Source organism: Neomonachus schauinslandi, chromosome 5 (assembly GCF_002201575.2).
Source record: "Neomonachus schauinslandi chromosome 5, ASM220157v2, whole genome shotgun sequence".
Lineage (NCBI taxonomy): Eukaryota > Metazoa > Chordata > Mammalia > Carnivora > Phocidae > Neomonachus > Neomonachus schauinslandi.
Window position 1 is genome coordinate 92,235,197 of NC_058407.1, and position 17,313 is coordinate 92,252,509.

General features: G+C 35.4%; 1 protein-coding gene across 1 annotated transcript in view; it reads left to right on the forward strand.

Annotated features, from left to right (window-relative positions):
- LRP6 (LDL receptor related protein 6) overlaps window positions 1-17,313 on the forward strand; it is a 174,612-nt gene that overhangs the window by 19,238 nt on the left and 138,061 nt on the right. The window contains exon 2 of the mRNA XM_021690515.1: window positions 4,437-4,830. Coding sequence (XP_021546190.1) covers window positions 4,437-4,830 — 394 coding nt within the window. The remainder of the gene's footprint in view (window positions 1-4,436; window positions 4,831-17,313) is intronic.

The window sequence follows — 17,313 nt, forward strand, 5'->3', positions numbered from 1 at the left end:
GGTATTGGGGATAAACTTAGTTATATTGCTCCTGTTCCCAAGGGGCAGAGATCCTAGTTGAAGTAGAAAATATATTTTTGAAAATGCTAATATCAAAAAAGTGGTAAAGACTTAAGAGCTCCACCTTTTCAGAAGGAAAGCTGAAGCAATTGGGAAGATTCATGGAATAGATAAGATTTGAATCTGGCCTTGAAGAACTTGCTTGTTTGGATAATGAGAGGGAAGTATGGAGTGGGCAGCAAAATGAATACACTGTGGTGATGTAGTATGATGTGCTCACAGTCAGTGTGTTCCAAACTAGTTTGTATGATGCAGAGGCTATAACATTAAGTTAGAGTCTTAGGTAGAAGTCACCTGGTGGTGCCCTGAAGTATTGAGGCTTTTTATTTTAGGCAAAGGAAATCAGAAAGCTTTTTGAGTTGGATAAAGTAGAAGTATTAGAAGTGGAAAATGGATGGGAGAGTGTTGAGATCACTCACTATTAAGGTAGTTCAGGCATAAGGTCATGAAGGTCTAGAGTAGGATAGTGGTTCTGAAAATGGAAAAGAGGCAGATTTAAGGACATGCTAAAGAAGAGTCAGCAAGACAGTATTTGGCAGACTGGGGGAAAAGGGAGGTGTCAAAGAGGGATCCACTGTGTACCTGTAAGATTAGGAAAATGGTACCATTGACTCTTGAAGATATTTTTTTTGGCAGGTTGTGGGGGAGGTTATGAATTTAATTTAATGGATGGAAGAGATGGCCAACAAGAAGTTATAGGTGCAGTACTAAAGGTTAGGTTGGAGATGATGATGATTTGAAAATTACCTGAATAGAGTTGACCAGGTGAACTTGCAAATGTTCTCTTCTGTACTTTGCATTTCTGGAACAAGAGAGAATCTTGGGGATACCCATATTTGAGAAGTGGGAGGAGGATTTGAAACTAAAAGGCAGATGAAGCATGACCAGAAAACCAAGAATAACAGTGTAGTATAAGGAGAATTCTACATAGGTAGGGATATGGTCAACATTGTTGAATGCTACATAGAGGTCAAAAATAAGGACGGAGAAAAGACCATTGGATTTGTGTGCTTCTGGAGACTTGGAGAGAGCAGTTTTAGTTGAGTGATAGATGGGAAGTTAGTCTAAGTTAGACTAAGATGGTGGTATGAAGTGTATTCAATATTGTAAGATTTTGTGGTTAGGAGAAATATAATTCTCTCGGTGGTAGCAAGGTTAGTGTTAACAGAACGAAGTTTTTTGATAGCAGGGACTTGGCAGGAGCCATTGAAGATACAAGAAATAGGGAATAATCCATAGAGCAAAGTTGCAGAGAGGAAGTAGGGAGACTGAATCAAAGTATTGCTTTAACCATAAAAGGGAGAAAAGGTAACTTGTCATTTGAGACTGAGGACAAGATAAAGGAGGATAGGTGGGATATATAGAGATTTTTGCGAAGTTTAAATTAAGATGTTGGGGATAATGACATTTACCTTGCTCCCTGCCTCACTGAGATTATTTTAGGAGATGATCCGAGATGGGAGGATTCAAAGCATGGAATTTGTCTTCAGGAAAGCAGAAAAAGTTTAGAAAGGCTGCTAGAGAAAGTTTGGTAGGAAGTTAATAAAGGAAAATGAGGATTCCTAAGCACCTGTGCGGGTTCCACTGAAGGGATATGTTGGCAAATATTTGGGTTATCTGGCTGTTCGGAAGTTAGAAGGTAAGCTCTTTGGAATGAAAGTTAACAGAATGCATGGCATATATGCTATAACTAGGGGTGTGTGTGTGTGGATCCAGTGTATTTCTTTCATAGATTAAAACAATATTACAAATCAAATTATACCTTTCAGATATCCCATTTAATATATTGCTGAATATCTATTGGTACCAATATCTATTGGTTGTAATATTGTAGAAAGTTATTCAAGTATCAGAAAGTGGTTAGGGTGAACCCTGGGATTTCCTTTTAATAGTTGGTAGGTTTACATAGTGTTCTTTCTTTATTTTTTTAAAAAAAGATTTTAAAGTAATCTCCACACCCAACCTGGGGCTCCAAACTCATAACACCGAGCTCAAGAGTCACATGCTCTACTGACTGAGCCAGCCAGGCACCCCTACGAATAGTCCCTTAGAAATCTTAATTATAAGTAGTACTGCTAAATTAAAAGAAGTTAACTTGTCCCCCCCATCCCAGCCCTTTTTTTTATCCCCTTGTACTTAGAAGGCTTTTGAGGTCTTAAATGATCGGAAAGGTTCTTTGGATTTTGTAGACTAAATGTTCAGTAGAAATACTAATGTTTGACTTGAAAGTCATAAACAGACTTAACAGATGTAGCTAATACCTGATGCCACATACAGGTTTGGTACACAGTTTTCCAAGGATAGTGCCATAAAGAAAGGTGCTCAATAAATAATAGATTACTATCACTCTTGGATTTTAAATTGTAAGTGCTCTCAGGCAGTTGCTTAGCCCTGTGTAGTACTTAGCATTGTGCCCTTAACTACTAGAGACCTTTTTCCTGATTTTTAAAATTGGCTCAGAGCATGAAGGGCTCAATATAAGACACCCTGAGTACTGATAAATCGTTGTGATGAATGAAGCCTTGAAATTAGTTAAAAGTGAATCTGTGAGGGAAATTTATTAATTTGCCAATAGCAGTATTAGATATACGGAATAAGCAGACAGGGCTCTTAGTCACTTTTTTAAAAAGCTATCTACCTGTTTGTTTTTGACTAAGACAGATGGATTTAAGCTTAGATAGTAGAGAAATTAATGTTATGCTTCTAGATGACAACCACTTGGCAGCCATAATCCATAAACTGGATGAACATCACTTTTTTTCTTTATACTTTTTTGAGCACCTTAATTTTTTTGAAATTAATTTCTTAAAAAAGAGATAGTGATTACTTTTAAATGGTACTTGGTATTGCCTTTGGATGACACAGTTTTAGACTTTTAGTTAAGTAATTGTGAGAGAAGATTATGTACATTATTGCATAACTGGTATTATTTTTCCTTCCCTCATTTGTATTCTTCATCGCAGCCTTTAGATCTGTGCTATTCTATATGACCGCTTGTCTATTTAAATTTAAATGAATTAAGGTTAAATAAAATTAAAGATTTAATTTCTCAGTCACACTAGCCACATTTTAAGTGCTCCCTAGCATGTGGCCAGTGGATACTGTATTGCCCAGTGGAGAGTGTATTTCTATCATCCTAGAAAGTTCTTTTGGAAAGTTGTACTCTAGATCTTTAACTACTAATGATGTCAGGAAAGTAAATGTCAGGAACTTGGAATAGATACTTGAAAACTCCCAAAACCGTAGAATTTATACAAGTTCAATCCTAACAGCTTCAGCCTTTTCAAAGTTTAATATTACTTCTTTAGGATAGGCTTTATATTTAGTTTTGATATTAGGTCTTATTCAGAGGTCATTCTGATAATAATGTAAAACGGAATAAAATAGTTGTGTCAAGAACTATCTCTGCCAGATTGTTTATTTAACAGGTTTATTAAGATATAGTTGATAATACAATAAAATGTGCATATGGAAAGTGTATTTAATAAGTTTTGATATATATACCTCTTACGAACCATCCTCATAGACATAATATACCTGTTACCCACAAGTTTCCTCATGCCTCTTTATAATCTCTTCCTGTATAATCCCTGTTCTTTTTTACCCTCTTTGTCCACCTCCAGACAACCAGTGATCTGCTTGCTGTCACAATAATTTGAATTCTCTAAAATTTTATATAAATGGAGTCATTCAATCTGTACTTCTTTTTTTGATCTGACTTCTTTCACTCTGCATTATTTTGAGATTCACATGTTATATGAGAGTCCATGTTACATGTACAAATAGTTCATTACTTTGTATTGTATGGATATATCACAGTTTGTTCATCCATTAGTTTGTTGATGACATTTGTGTTGATCCCAGTTTGGCCTTATTTCATATAAGCTGCTATGAACATTTATGTATAGGTCTTTGTATTGACATATGCTTTTATTTCTCTTGAGTAAATACCTAGGCATGGAATGGCTGGATCATATGCCAGGATGTATGTTTAACCTTTTAAGAAACTGTCAAACTCTTTTCCAAAGTGGCTGCACCATTTACATTCCCCCCCGAGTAGAGTGTGAGTGTTCCACTGGCTCCATATCCTTGTGAATTCTTGGTATGGCCAAACTTTTTAATTTTATGTGACAGACTGTTTTAATAAGAAAAGACTGTCCTAGTAGAATTATTTCTTTGCTCTTGCAACTTTTTGTATTTAAATGCTGCAAAAATAGTATTTTGTTTGTGAAGACTTTAAGACAGTCTTCTATAGAAGATTCATTTACTCTTATTTTTGATAGTATTTGTTCACTAATGCTGATTTGAAACTCCGTTTATAGGAACCATTACATTTCCTTTCTTTTTACTTACATATTTTTCTTTTTTTGTTCTAGCGGCCCCTTTGTTGCTTTATGCAAACAGACGGGACTTGCGATTGGTTGATGCTACAAATGGCAAAGAGAATGCTACGATTGTAGTTGGAGGCTTGGAGGATGCAGCTGCGGTGGACTTTGTGTTTGGTCATGGCTTGATATACTGGAGTGATGTCAGCGAAGAAGCCATTAAACGAACAGAGTTTAACAAAACTGAGAGTGTACAGAATGTTGTTGTCTCTGGATTATTGTCCCCTGATGGGCTGGCATGTGATTGGCTTGGAGAAAAATTATACTGGACAGATTCTGAAACAAATCGGATTGAAGTTTCTAATTTAGATGGATCTTTACGAAAAGTTTTATTTTGGCAAGAGTTGGATCAACCCAGAGCTATTGCCTTAGATCCTTCAAGTGGGTAAGTTTTGTGCAATGTACAAAGCCTATTGCATCTGTTTTCTGTCCGCTAGCATAGACAACCCCCCCAACCCCAAGAGAAAAGAAAGATCAAAAACCAAATTTTAGATTCTTTGAGCTTCTTTGTCAAGTAGACTTGAACGTGGGAAATTATGTTGTGGTCTTAAAGTAAGATGTTTCTGTAAATATTGTAATAATTGTGTTTCTAACATCACTTATGGGATAGCCATACATAGAGTTCTTGGTTTGTTTTCTGCATTTAATAATTATGAGAGGATAATTAGAAGGCAGAGAAGAAGGGATGAAGACCTAACAAGTATTTGATAGCTCAAGACAACATAAAAAAATCTTACGGATCTTACAACTGTTAGTGTATATGCAATCATTTTGTTATACTAGTATTTTTTTATTAAACTCTGAGTATTATTTAATATGTCAGTATTGAATGAAAAATAAAAATTAAGTTGTTAAAGAACTCATTTCTAGTTAGTTAAGCATATATTTGCTGTAAAGGTTTATTTTCTAATGAGAAGGGAAGCTTAAAGCTATGGGTAAATCCCATTAGAAAATGTGAACTGTGTCATGTTACTATGCTTCACTTCTGCTATATACCATTCCTTGATACTTGTTTATTGAATATATTGTTATGCCAGAGTCTCTCATGGTAGATAACTAAACATTAACCTGAAATGAGTTACTCATAATTGTTTAAAATGTAAAGATAAGTAACCTGCAAATAACCATTTTAACACTTTGTTTTCTTTGACTTTCAAGTATGTTGGAATGCTTTAAAACACATTTATAGAAGGGAGTGGATTAATAGTATGTAATAGAACGTGAGGAAAAATGAAAGAAAGGTTTATGTGTTCCTTTGTCTTGATATCAGGCCTTATTTGGTGACAAAGTTTAAAGAAGATGCCATGTTGTAGGAAAATTAAAAGATTTGTCTGTCCATGAAAGATAATGTGGGCAACAGTGTAGTGAAACTTTAGGGTGAGAAGTTCTGGAACACCCACATGTATAATTTATATAATATATAAAAAATTATATATTTTTTAGAGGGGCATTAAGAAGTATCTGCTAAAGTCAGATGGTCTTTTAATAAAGCATCAGAAAATATAGTGGCTCTTGTGGTAGGAAAAAGGGTTGACTGTCCCAAGGAGGAGGTCAGAGATATTGGATATGCAGTAAACCGTACTGATGAAAAATTTGGTTGTTGAGAACTTGCAGGATATTTTTGAGAAATGGAATCTGTGTTTTGCCAACAAAGTTTGAGTCGCAGAGAGTATTGAAATGTTTGTGAGGTTACTGCTTTATAGAACACAGGGTTTTGGTGCTTTCAGTGGTCATTAGGGAATAGTACTTTGGAGAAAAGAGAAATTTTTTTTTTTTAAGATTTTATTTATTTATTTGACAGAGAGAGAGAGAGAGAGAGATCACAAGTAGGCAGACAGGCAGGCAGAGGGAGATGGAGAAGCAGGCTCCCCCCTGAGTGTGGGGCTCGATCCCAGGACGCCGGGATCATGACTTGAGCCGAAGGCAGACGCTTAACTGACTGAGCCATCCAGGCGCCCCAAGAGAAATATTTCTTAAAAAAATTGTTTTTGACACATTTAATCTTATAACTGTAAGGGCGATGACGGCAATTTAGCCAACTGTCTTTTAAATAGTATGTTCAGAGCTCTGCTTTTTGTACTCTTGTTGAGGAGAGAGGGGGAATATCTTTAAGGATTTACAGTCTAAGGACAGAAAACTTGGATGAGAGAACTTTTCCTTCTTCAAAAGCATGTTTATTTGAATTATATAGTATGTATGTGGAGAGAGGAAGAGTGTTAAAGGGAATTGGAAGAGCCACAAGAGCTCCTAAGGAGGATGGGTGGATAAAATTGCTTGATTACCACAATTCCAGAGCAGCATCTAAATCATTTCTACAAGTGATAATGCTTTTATGATAGTACATATTCAAGGGAGTTGAATTTATAGGTAATTCTTGACTGTTCAGGATCTAATCATCTAATGATTAAATGAATCATTCTCATTTCGTGCCCTAAACTAATGAGCTTTACTTCTGGGTGTCGGGTCTGATAAATGTCTTAGGAAATAAGTTTACCATATTATTAAAAAATACATTAGAGTTTCTGTGGCTTTAGTTTACCCATGAAACTTCCTAGTGTTGAAGGTGAGAAACTGCCAGAGACTCAGCTGATCAAGAATGTTACTGGAAGAATCAATAAAAGTGTGCTTTGAAGGTAGAAAGTAGTATTTAAGCTTCTAAGGGATGATCATTGAACACTATTTTTCCTGAGGCCTTAAGTTTTGGTCAAACAGTGAAATATTTTTTTCATTATTTTTGATGTTTGTGGTTTGTGTTGCTTATGTGTATGAATGTGTGTGTATATTTTCCCTCTCCCCCCCTTCTTAAAATCTTTTTTAATTTTTGGAAAGTTATGTGTCATATGGCTATTTTTAAAATTACACAACTGAAAATAAATAGAATGCAGCCAAATGGTATACATTTTGGTATTTAGCATAATGGAGTGTAAAATTATATTTTAAACTCATGCATTTAAAAATATATTCTGTCAGTCTTCGGTGTTGATCTTAGATTTATGTGGTTTTACTGGAAAAGTAATTTTAGATTGAGTACACTTATCAAACAGAAGAGATGATTTCCAGATTTATTTTTGCGGGGAGAAATGAAGTTTACTTTCCAGAGAAAGTACATGAAAACAGTGCTGAAGAAAAATGTAGGCTTTATCAGAGTTCCAGTATCCTGGGTTATAAGGTTCAGAAGAGCTGACTGAACTCTCTCACATCAGCTTATGTAAAAGGAAAGCCATTGAATGACTGGTATTGTTTGAGCCCTGGGAACTAGTGCAGGCATCTGTGTGCTTTCGGATGTATGGAGTTCTTTGTGTAATCAGTCCATTTAGACTGAAGGAAGATTTTTATTTCCCTCCCTAAATTTGGCCTCTGTTAGTCTGAGATTTTTTTTTCTTTTCAGTAATGGCAGTGTAGAATTCAGAATAAGGAACAGGAAAACGTGTGTATAGAAATTGTTCCAGGAGTGAATAACCATAGTTATAGGAAGCAGTATCCTTATAGTGAGAAGGTAATTCCTGACTATTTGGCTGCTCTACTTGTGGAGTTTCTTAGTCTGTTCTACAGCTACTGTACTACTCTTAGTGATGTTGAGGGCCCCTGTTTCAGGTACAAATAAAGTAGTTTTAAGGGGTTTTTGTTTGTTAAGGATCTGTTCCTATTCCAAATTCTTTTGGATATTTTTTTAAAAAGTTAAACTTTAGTGATTCAGTCTGAAGTGAATTCATACTGAACAGCTTTGAAAGATACTTATTTTTAAAATACATTTTTATCATCTTTAAGAATAATATTTATAACACTAGAGTTCTGCTTTAAAAATGCTTGCAGAACTAACTCAATGAAAAAAATAATGTATAATTTCCCTAACAATTATATACATATAATTGTCATACCTTGAGTATGTTTAGAGGTATTTTCTACACTGGTGTGTTCCAGATGACTAAAATCATTCCTACCACATAATGGTGTTCAATAAATATTTTTTGAGTGACTGGACCTTATACTTTCTTTCATAATGCTGTTAGTTTTCCTTGTTAGAGGAGAAAGTGTTTTCTAAGCAAATACAAATTTTAGCATTATCTCATGAATTCTACCCCAGTATGGTTTTGATTACAGTTGTTTATTTAAAACATATTTAAGATTTTTAGTTTTTTCAACTCAAGTTTTCAAGATAATAGAGCTTGTTTTATGTCACATCTAGCTCTCTTATTTACCAGCAAGTCACTTCATTCTTTTGGACTTCAGTTTTCTCATCTCTAAAATGAGGATGTCTTTAGTTTTGAAATTAAGTTTAAAAAGTGAGGTATTTAAATAAGTATATCGATTTTTAAATTTTTATTTTACAGTTACACATTATGGACATTATACAAGTCCCTAATTTAGGTATGCTACACTTAGAATGTGTTTCTGCAGAACAGATTCTTAAAATTTTGTTTCTACTGCCCTTATTGTATAGGTCATCATACTCAACCTCTTTTTATGGCTCTTTGACCCCTAAAACCAGTTTGCTGATTCCACTGGATGTAAATTAGAAAATACTTTAAAATGTCAGAAGATTCTTTTTGTTTGAAGAATGAAAACTGTAGCCAGTTACTTTCAGGCAGATTATATAGATTCAATATAGTTTGGAGGTGGGGTTTTTGAGATTATCCCAAATTTAAGAGCAATGTGTTAGAAAAGCCACTAATCCAGGAAGTCTGGATTAGTGGCTTGGCTTTACCAGCCTCTGGGATATGATTCAAGGCCCTTGAAAATGGAAAAACAAACAAACGAACAATTTTTTAAGAATAAGTAAGTGTGTGTATATATGTATATTCTTAAATGTTAGTGTAGGGTTTTTCCCTTTACTTAAAAAACATCTTAACCCTCATCCAATTTTTAGTTCTTTATATCTAGTGATATCTATTACCCTGTCTTAGACTGAGTTGTAATTATGTAGTCAAGTTTTTTTATGTCCCATATCTCCAGGCCCACTTTTATTGAAGGAACACTGAAAGGGAATATTTGTAGTATAACTAATGACTTTACCTAGCCCTGTCTCTTAATAGCTTTGCTTTTTATTTTTTTAAAAGATTTTATTTATTTATTTGAGACAGAATGAGAGAGACAGAGAGCACATGAGAGGGGGGAGGGTCAGAGGGAGAAGCAGGCTCCCTGCCGAGCAGGGAGCCCGATGCGGGACTCGATCCAGGGACTCCAGGATCATGACCTGAGCCGAAGGCAGTCGCTTAACCAACTGAGCCACCCAGGCGCCCAGTATAGCTTTGCTTTTTAAATAAAAGCTTTCCTTGCTTGCAGCACTGACCTTTTAATTCAGCCTTAGCAGAAAGAAGAATGAAATTTTGTGAGATTCAAGAATAGGATACCTTTAACTGAGTATTGGCTCTCTGTATTTTGGTGATCTTATGTACCCTTGCTGTATTCCACTGTGACTGGCTCTTTAGAACTTTAGTTAAATTAGTTTTGACTGGCACCAAGTAGTTGTGCCATTGAGCCTTTAAGATTTTGGAAGGAGGAGTTTGCCAGATAGCTAATTTGTGAAATAGGAATAAAATGGTTGTCTTTTTTTTTTTTTTAAGATTTTATTTATTTATTAGAGAGAGAGTGCGCACGCACAAGCCAGCGGGAGAGGCAGAGGGAGAAGCAGACTCCCCTTGAGCAGGGAGCCCAACGTGGGGCTGGATCCCAGGACCCTGGGATCATGACCTGAGCTGAAGGCAGACGCTCAACCGATTGAGCCGCCAGGTGCCCCTAAAATGATTGTCTTTAGTATTTTTTTGCAACGTTTAATATTGATACTGTATTCCTTTTAGAAATTTTTCTCTTAAGACTTCCTGATTTTTATACTGTTTGGTTTTCCTACCACTTGGACCACCCTTTCCTTCCTTCTTCATTAGCTCTTGAAATACGGAACAGTTTAAATAAAGTACATCATTTTCTTTATTCTTTCCCTGAGATTATATCAATTTCCATAGCTTTTGCATAGAAGCAGATAGCCAATTATCCTAAAATATAAAGTTTCATACTGGACTTTGCTTTAAAAGCACTGGTTCTGTGTATGAAGGATCTTGCTCCAAACTCTCAACAACTTAACAGTTTTGAAAAATGTCTTCGTAAACTGGGGAAGCCTATTCTACCGATTAAATCCTAGAACTGATAGGGAATCTTGAGGATCTTATAGCTAAATGCCTTCACTTTGTGGCTGAAGAAAACCAAGGCCTTGACTAAAATGAGAGACAGCCAGATTCTTAGTTGAGATTTTCCAGTTCCACATTTGGTGCTTTTTTCTTCATGAAAAGTATCTTGCTGAAGCAATGTGTTTTGTCTTGCAAATTGAATTACTTTAAAAATGCAACATGATAGCTTTATTTCAAGGAAGATTTTGTAAATTCTTTGTTTTTAGATTTACTCACTGTATCAGTTTCTTATTTTACCATTGCTTTTTGCATCCACTTAATCCATTTGGGTTCAGTTTCCTTCCGCTTAAAGTATGTTCTTGAATATTTCTTTCAGCAAAAGTTGCTTAATAGTAAACTCTTGGTCTTCATCTGAAAATGTGTTTAATTTACCCTCATTCTTGGATGATAATTAGTTGATGATAGAATCTGGGTGATAGTTATTTTCACTCAGTTGTTGGAGGGTATTATGATTATCTTATTGCTGTGAGAAGTCTGGTATTTCCTAATTATTGTCGCTTTGTAAATACTTTGTTGTTGTTTTCTGGTTTTGATATTTTGCAGCTTTTCCTACCCTGTGTCTAGATGTGGCTCTATTTTTATTTATTCTGCTTAGAATTCGTGTTTGTAGAATCTAATCATTATTGTTATCCAGTAGTTCTAGAAACAAATTATGCATTATTTCTTTCTTTTCCTTCATCATCCTTAGATTCCCTTGGAACTCCTGTTTGGTGTATGATGGACTGTCTAATTTTGTGCTCCATGCCTCTTAATCTTGCTTTCATATCGTCTATCTCTCTTGGCTACTATGTGGTTTATTTTTTCACTTGTCTTCCATATAACTAATTCTTTCCTCAGGTGTGCTTAATTTTGCAGCTTAATGAATCCGTTGAATTTTTAATATCAGTGACTATATTTTGCTCTTCTAGAAGTTCTTTGTGCCCCTCTTTTAAAAGACTTATGATGAGAAAATGTCAGCTTACATGAAAGTAGAATGGTGTATCAATAATTTTAGACTTAGAAAAAAGTTAGAAAAATAGTACATAGTTCTTTAAGATAATATATATTATATAATTAATATAAGATAATATAATAATAAGATAGATAATATAGATATAAAACAGGTAATAATATATAATAGTACATATATATTATATATGTGTATATGTATATAATATATATAAGATAATAAAATAGATAATATAGATAGATATAAAATAGATAATAATATAATATAATGTAAAAGTACATAGTTCTAAAGTATACTATACATAGTATAATTTTCACCCAGCATCTGTTAATATTAACATTTTATTTAACCATAGAACAGTTATCTAGACCAAGAAATTAATGTTAATATAATGTTGTTAACTATCTGTATACCATATTTAAATTTCTCCAATTTTCCTAGTAGTGTCCTTTTTCTGGTCTAGGATCCCATATTGCATTTAGTTGTTATCTCTGTCGTCTTTCCTGTCTGGGACATTTTAGCAGTTTTTGCCTATGTAACCTTGACCTTTTGAAGATTACTGGCCAGTCATTTTGTAGATGTCTCCCACTTTGGGTTTGTCTGATGTTTTCTTATGATTTGATTAAGGTTATACCTTTTTGGCAAGAATACCACAGAAGTGATATGTGCTTTTCTCAGAACATCATTATCAACAGGGTGTACATGATGTGGATACTGGTGATGTTACATTTGATTACTTACTTACAGTGTTTGCCAGAGTTTTTTTTAAACTGTGTTTACTATTTTTTCCTTGTAATAAATATTGGAAGTTATGCAATTATCTTGTTTCTCATTATACTTTCGTCCACTAATTTAAGCATTCTTTGATGGTGTTTGCCTGCAACACTTACTGCTATGGTGTTTGCCACATGGTGATTTTTCTAGTTCCATTGCTCCTCCCACATGTATTTTTAGTTAAATTCTACTTTAATGAAGAGCTGTCTTGTCCTTTGCACTTATTTATATATTGTTATTTATATTAGTATGGACTCATGGGCATTTCTTTTATTCTATAGATTAGAGACCATTACTGTCATCATTTCTTGCTCAAGCTGTCACAGATTTGGCCATTGGGAACTCCTTCAAGTTTGTTCCTGTGTCCTTTTGATAGGCCCTCATCATTTTTTAAGTACTTTTTTTATGGTCTGACAGCAGATGTTTCAGACTCATCCTTTTTCTGCTTCATGCTTGGAATCAACCATTTCTCCAAGGAGCTCTGTCTCCTTTTATTGGTATTTAGAAACTAAGATTTGGGAGCTAGGTGTGGGGGTCTTTGCTACTAGGTTTTCATTAATTTTTTTTTTTAAGATTTTATTTATTTATTTGACAGAGACACAGCGAAAGAGGGAACACAAGCAGAGGGAGTGGGAGAGGGAGAAGCAGGCTTCCCACAGAGTAGGGAGCCCGATGCGGGGCTCGATCCCAGGACCCTAGCCAAAGTCAGACGCTTAACGACTGAGCCACTCAGGCGCCCCAGTTTTCATTACTTTTAAGCCCTAGACATAGTTAGGAAATACATGGATGTGTACACATACACGTAGTGCTGTGTGTTTTCATCTTTATCTATATATTAAAAAAACATGAGTTCATGTTGATATCTCCATCATAATCCAGTTCCAATCCACCACCACAATATTACATTGTAGTCTTGTCCCTTTTCTTTTTTGGTCAATTCTTTGATAGTGAGAAACCTGGTTTATCAATATAAGTATCAAATATTTATCAAATATACAATATATTGTCATATGTTTTGTGCAAACCTGGTGTGCAAGGGTTTCAGAATTGCTAACCTGTACTCTTATGAGCAACAAATTTACTGTCTAGAATACAATACTATGAAACTACTATCTGCAGAGTCAAAATACTGTTTTCCAAATTTATTTAGGTAATTTCTTTCTTATCTGTTGCAGTGTGGCTATATTATTCATTTATAATACATTTGTCATGGTTTGTATTCATTTTGAATATCTCTCCCAATATGCTAGCTGATTTTAAGTATTGATTTATATTGGAGTTATGTGAAACAATTGCCACGTTTTTAAGAGTTAGAGATGACATAAGTTATATTCTGAGTAGTGTCCTTCATCCCCATCCCTTCTACCCTGGTCCTATTCTCTCTTTCTTGTCTCTTCCCTCTTATTTATAGATACCTTACTTTCATTAATTTTTGGTTTTATCCTCTTGAAATCCCTTTTTTTTTTTTTTAAAGATTTATTTATTTGACAGAGAGACAGCGAGACAGGGAACACAGGCAGGGGGAGTGGGAGAGGGAGAAGCAGACTTCTTGCGGAGCAGGGAGCCCGATGCGGGGCTCGATCCCAGGACCCTGGGACCATGACCTGAGCCGAAGGCAGACGCTTAACGACTGAGCCACCCAGGCGCCTCCTTCTTGAAAATCGCACAAATGAACTAATACATGAGTGTTTTCTTATATTCTCTTTTTTCTTACATGAAAGAGTAACATACTAAAGTGCTCTTTTGCATTTTCTCTTTTTTTTACTTAACAATACGTCCTGAGTATCATTCCATAGATCCTCTTTCTCATTCTTTTTTGCAATGATAGTAGTATTCTATTGTATGAATGTACCATAGTTCATCAGCCAGTCTCTTATGTTTAGACATTTAGGCTGTTTTGTTAGCTCAGGTATTTTAAAGCAAACCCACACAGTGATCTCTCATTTGTGAATGCTTCATTTTACATTTCTAAAAGAGAAAAACATTTTTTTTTTAAAGATTTTATTTATTTGACACAGAGAGAGCAACAGCGAGAGAGGGAACACAAGCAGGGGGAGTGGGAGAGGGAGAAGCAGGCTTCCTGCCGAGCAGGGAGCCCAATGCGGGGCTCGATCCCAGGACCCTGGGATCATGACCTGAGCCGAACGCAGATGCTTAACGACTGAGCCACCCAGGCGCCCCGAGAAAAACATTTTCTTCCGTAACCACAGTACCATTATCTTCCACACACCCCAAAATGAACAATTCTTTAATATTATAAATTATTCAGTCTATATTCAGGTATGCAGAATAGTCTCAGAAATGTCTTTTATCATTGGTATGTTTGAATCAGGATCCAAAACAAGGTTCACAAGTTGTATTTGGTTATGCCTCTTAAGTTTCTCTAGAACAGCATCCCCTCCCCCTACCCTTTTTTCTCTCATCCTGTTGATTTATTGGAAAGATTCTATAGTTGTCCATTAGAATGTTTTACATTTTGGATTTTCTAAGAGATTCTTGTGATGTTTGACTTATTTTTGTCCTTTATATTTCTTATAAAATGAGATTTAGAATAGAAGACTTAGGTGACAAATTCAGTATTTTGCATGAATGTTTCATAGGCGATACAGTACTGAGTACTTTGTATTTATCACATCAGAAAAAATATAATGTATTGTCCTACTTGTAGTGATACTGAGATTGTTCGGTAGGTTCAGATGGTGAATGTTAATATCTTTATTATAAAGTTGAGTTTTTCCTCTTGTATCCTGTAAATAATTTGTGGGATGATCCTTCTATACCATACCAATATCCAGTTCCTTATCACTTGATTGTTTTACCACTCACTGGGGATCATTTTTTTGTATTATTTCATTAGAGATATTTGTTACTGTTTTATGATGTTTTATCTCATGTATTTTTATTCCATCTTTTATGCGTTTTAATAATTTTAAATATTTACAATTTCTATCAGATTGGTCAGTTGTCTGAAGTTCTTAGAAAATCACTTCTGGGGCGCCTGGGTGGCTCAGTTGGTTAAGCGACTGCCTTCAGCTCGGGTCATGATCCCAGGGTCCTGGGATCGAGTCCCGCATCGGGCTCCCTGCTCTGCGGGGAGCCTGCTTCTCCTTCTCCCTCTCCCACTCCCCCTGCTTGTGTTCCCTCTCTCGCTGTGTCTCTCTCTGTGAAGTAAATAAATAAAATCTTTAAAAAAAAAAAAAAAAGAAGAAAATCACTTCTGGGGTGCCTGGGTGGCTCAGTTGGTTAAGCGACTGCCTTCGGCTCAGGTCATGATCCTGGAGTCCCGGGATCGAGTCCCGCATCAGGCTCCCTGCTCAGCGGGGAGTCTCCTTCTCCCTCTGACCCTCCTCCCTCTCCTGCTCTCTGTCTCTCATTCTCTCTCTCTCAAATAAATAAATAAAATCTTTAAAAAAAAAAAAAAAGAAAATCACTTCTGTTCTTTGTTATATTTGTTGATTCTTGCTTAAGGTGAACTGTTTGCTTAGATGTCGTATAGTTTTGGATTATGAGCTGATCTTCAGAGGGGTTGTCTGAGAATCCTGAGTGGCCTCATGGGGGTGCGTATTCCTCCAGAGAGGTTTTAGTTTGCTTCTGCCCAAGCACCCTAGAGGTGTTTCCAGGAACAACTTTATTTTTTTTATTTTTAAATTAAAGTATAATTTCTATACAGTAAAATGCACAGACCTTAATTGTGCAGTTTTGACAAATGTGTACATCTATATTATCATCTCGTTCAAGCAGAGATTACTTTTTATATTTAATTTTTGGAGTTAGAAGTTCCTGTACCATGTACAGAGAATTAATTCAAACTCTAAACCTATGTGAGGGCAGTGTTGTGGTTACAGAATTTTTGGTGATTTTTTTCCCACCTTTTCAGAGCCTAGGCCAAGACTGAAAAGCTTCTTTGCCTTTCTCTGCCAGTGGCAAATTTTTCTACTTCATTGCTCCCCAAGGATCTGTGCTTTGTGCAAGAATCTTATTTCTAACACAGTGTTCTTATGTGTCCAGGCTTTATCTTCTTCCCTGTTTTGCTGTCGAAACAGAAGTCCCTCAGTTTCTGACATGAGAAAATCCTACAGGATTGCTGTAGCATCAAACATGTACTGCTTTTTACCTCCCTGTTCATTTTTGGTTCTCTGAAGATTTCTCCTGCTTTCATGATCTCTTAGCTGTACATTTAATAGTGTTTATATATTTTTATTTTGTATATATGTATGTCTTAGTCTTTTTGGGTTTTTTAACAAAATACTACCTAGTAGCTTATAACTGAGTGGCTTATAGTGACAGAAATTTATTGCTCACAGTTTTGGAGTCTGGAAAGTCCAAGATTAGGACGCCAGCATGGTCCCCTTCTGGTAAGGGCCCCCTTCCTGGTTCATAGCTGGTGCCTTCTTGCTGTGTCCTCACGTGGTGGAACAGCTTAGAGTTTGCTTTGTAGCTCTGTCCTTATGACTAAGCACCTCCCAAAGACCCCACATGCTAATACTGTCCCTTTTGAGCATTAGAATTTCAACATATGAATTTTGAGGGAACACAAAAATTCAGACTATAGCATGTATAAATCAAATAAAAAGACTAACCAGTGGTTCTAGAGGTTTTGTGAAAGGAGGGATTTCTGGTTATTTTGTTACTAAATTATCAGAAATAGAAATTCTAAGTTTCATGTTTTTAAATATTGCCTTTTCTTACTCTGGATATATGTACATGATAGTTGAGCATTATTCATACTTACTAATATGTGTATTAATGACTTCTTTTAATTATAGGTAGGATTATGTAAGTAACTTCAAGGATCATGAAGTGATTTATAGATCTGGTTCACTTAGTTTTTATGACTCAATTCTAAATGTTTTCTTAATTAGCCACCATTGTGTGTAATTACATTTTGTAAAGGGTGAAAATTTATCCCTTCAGTTTAGGTTTATTGAAACTGAACATTTCTGAATATTTTTGTTAGGGGAAA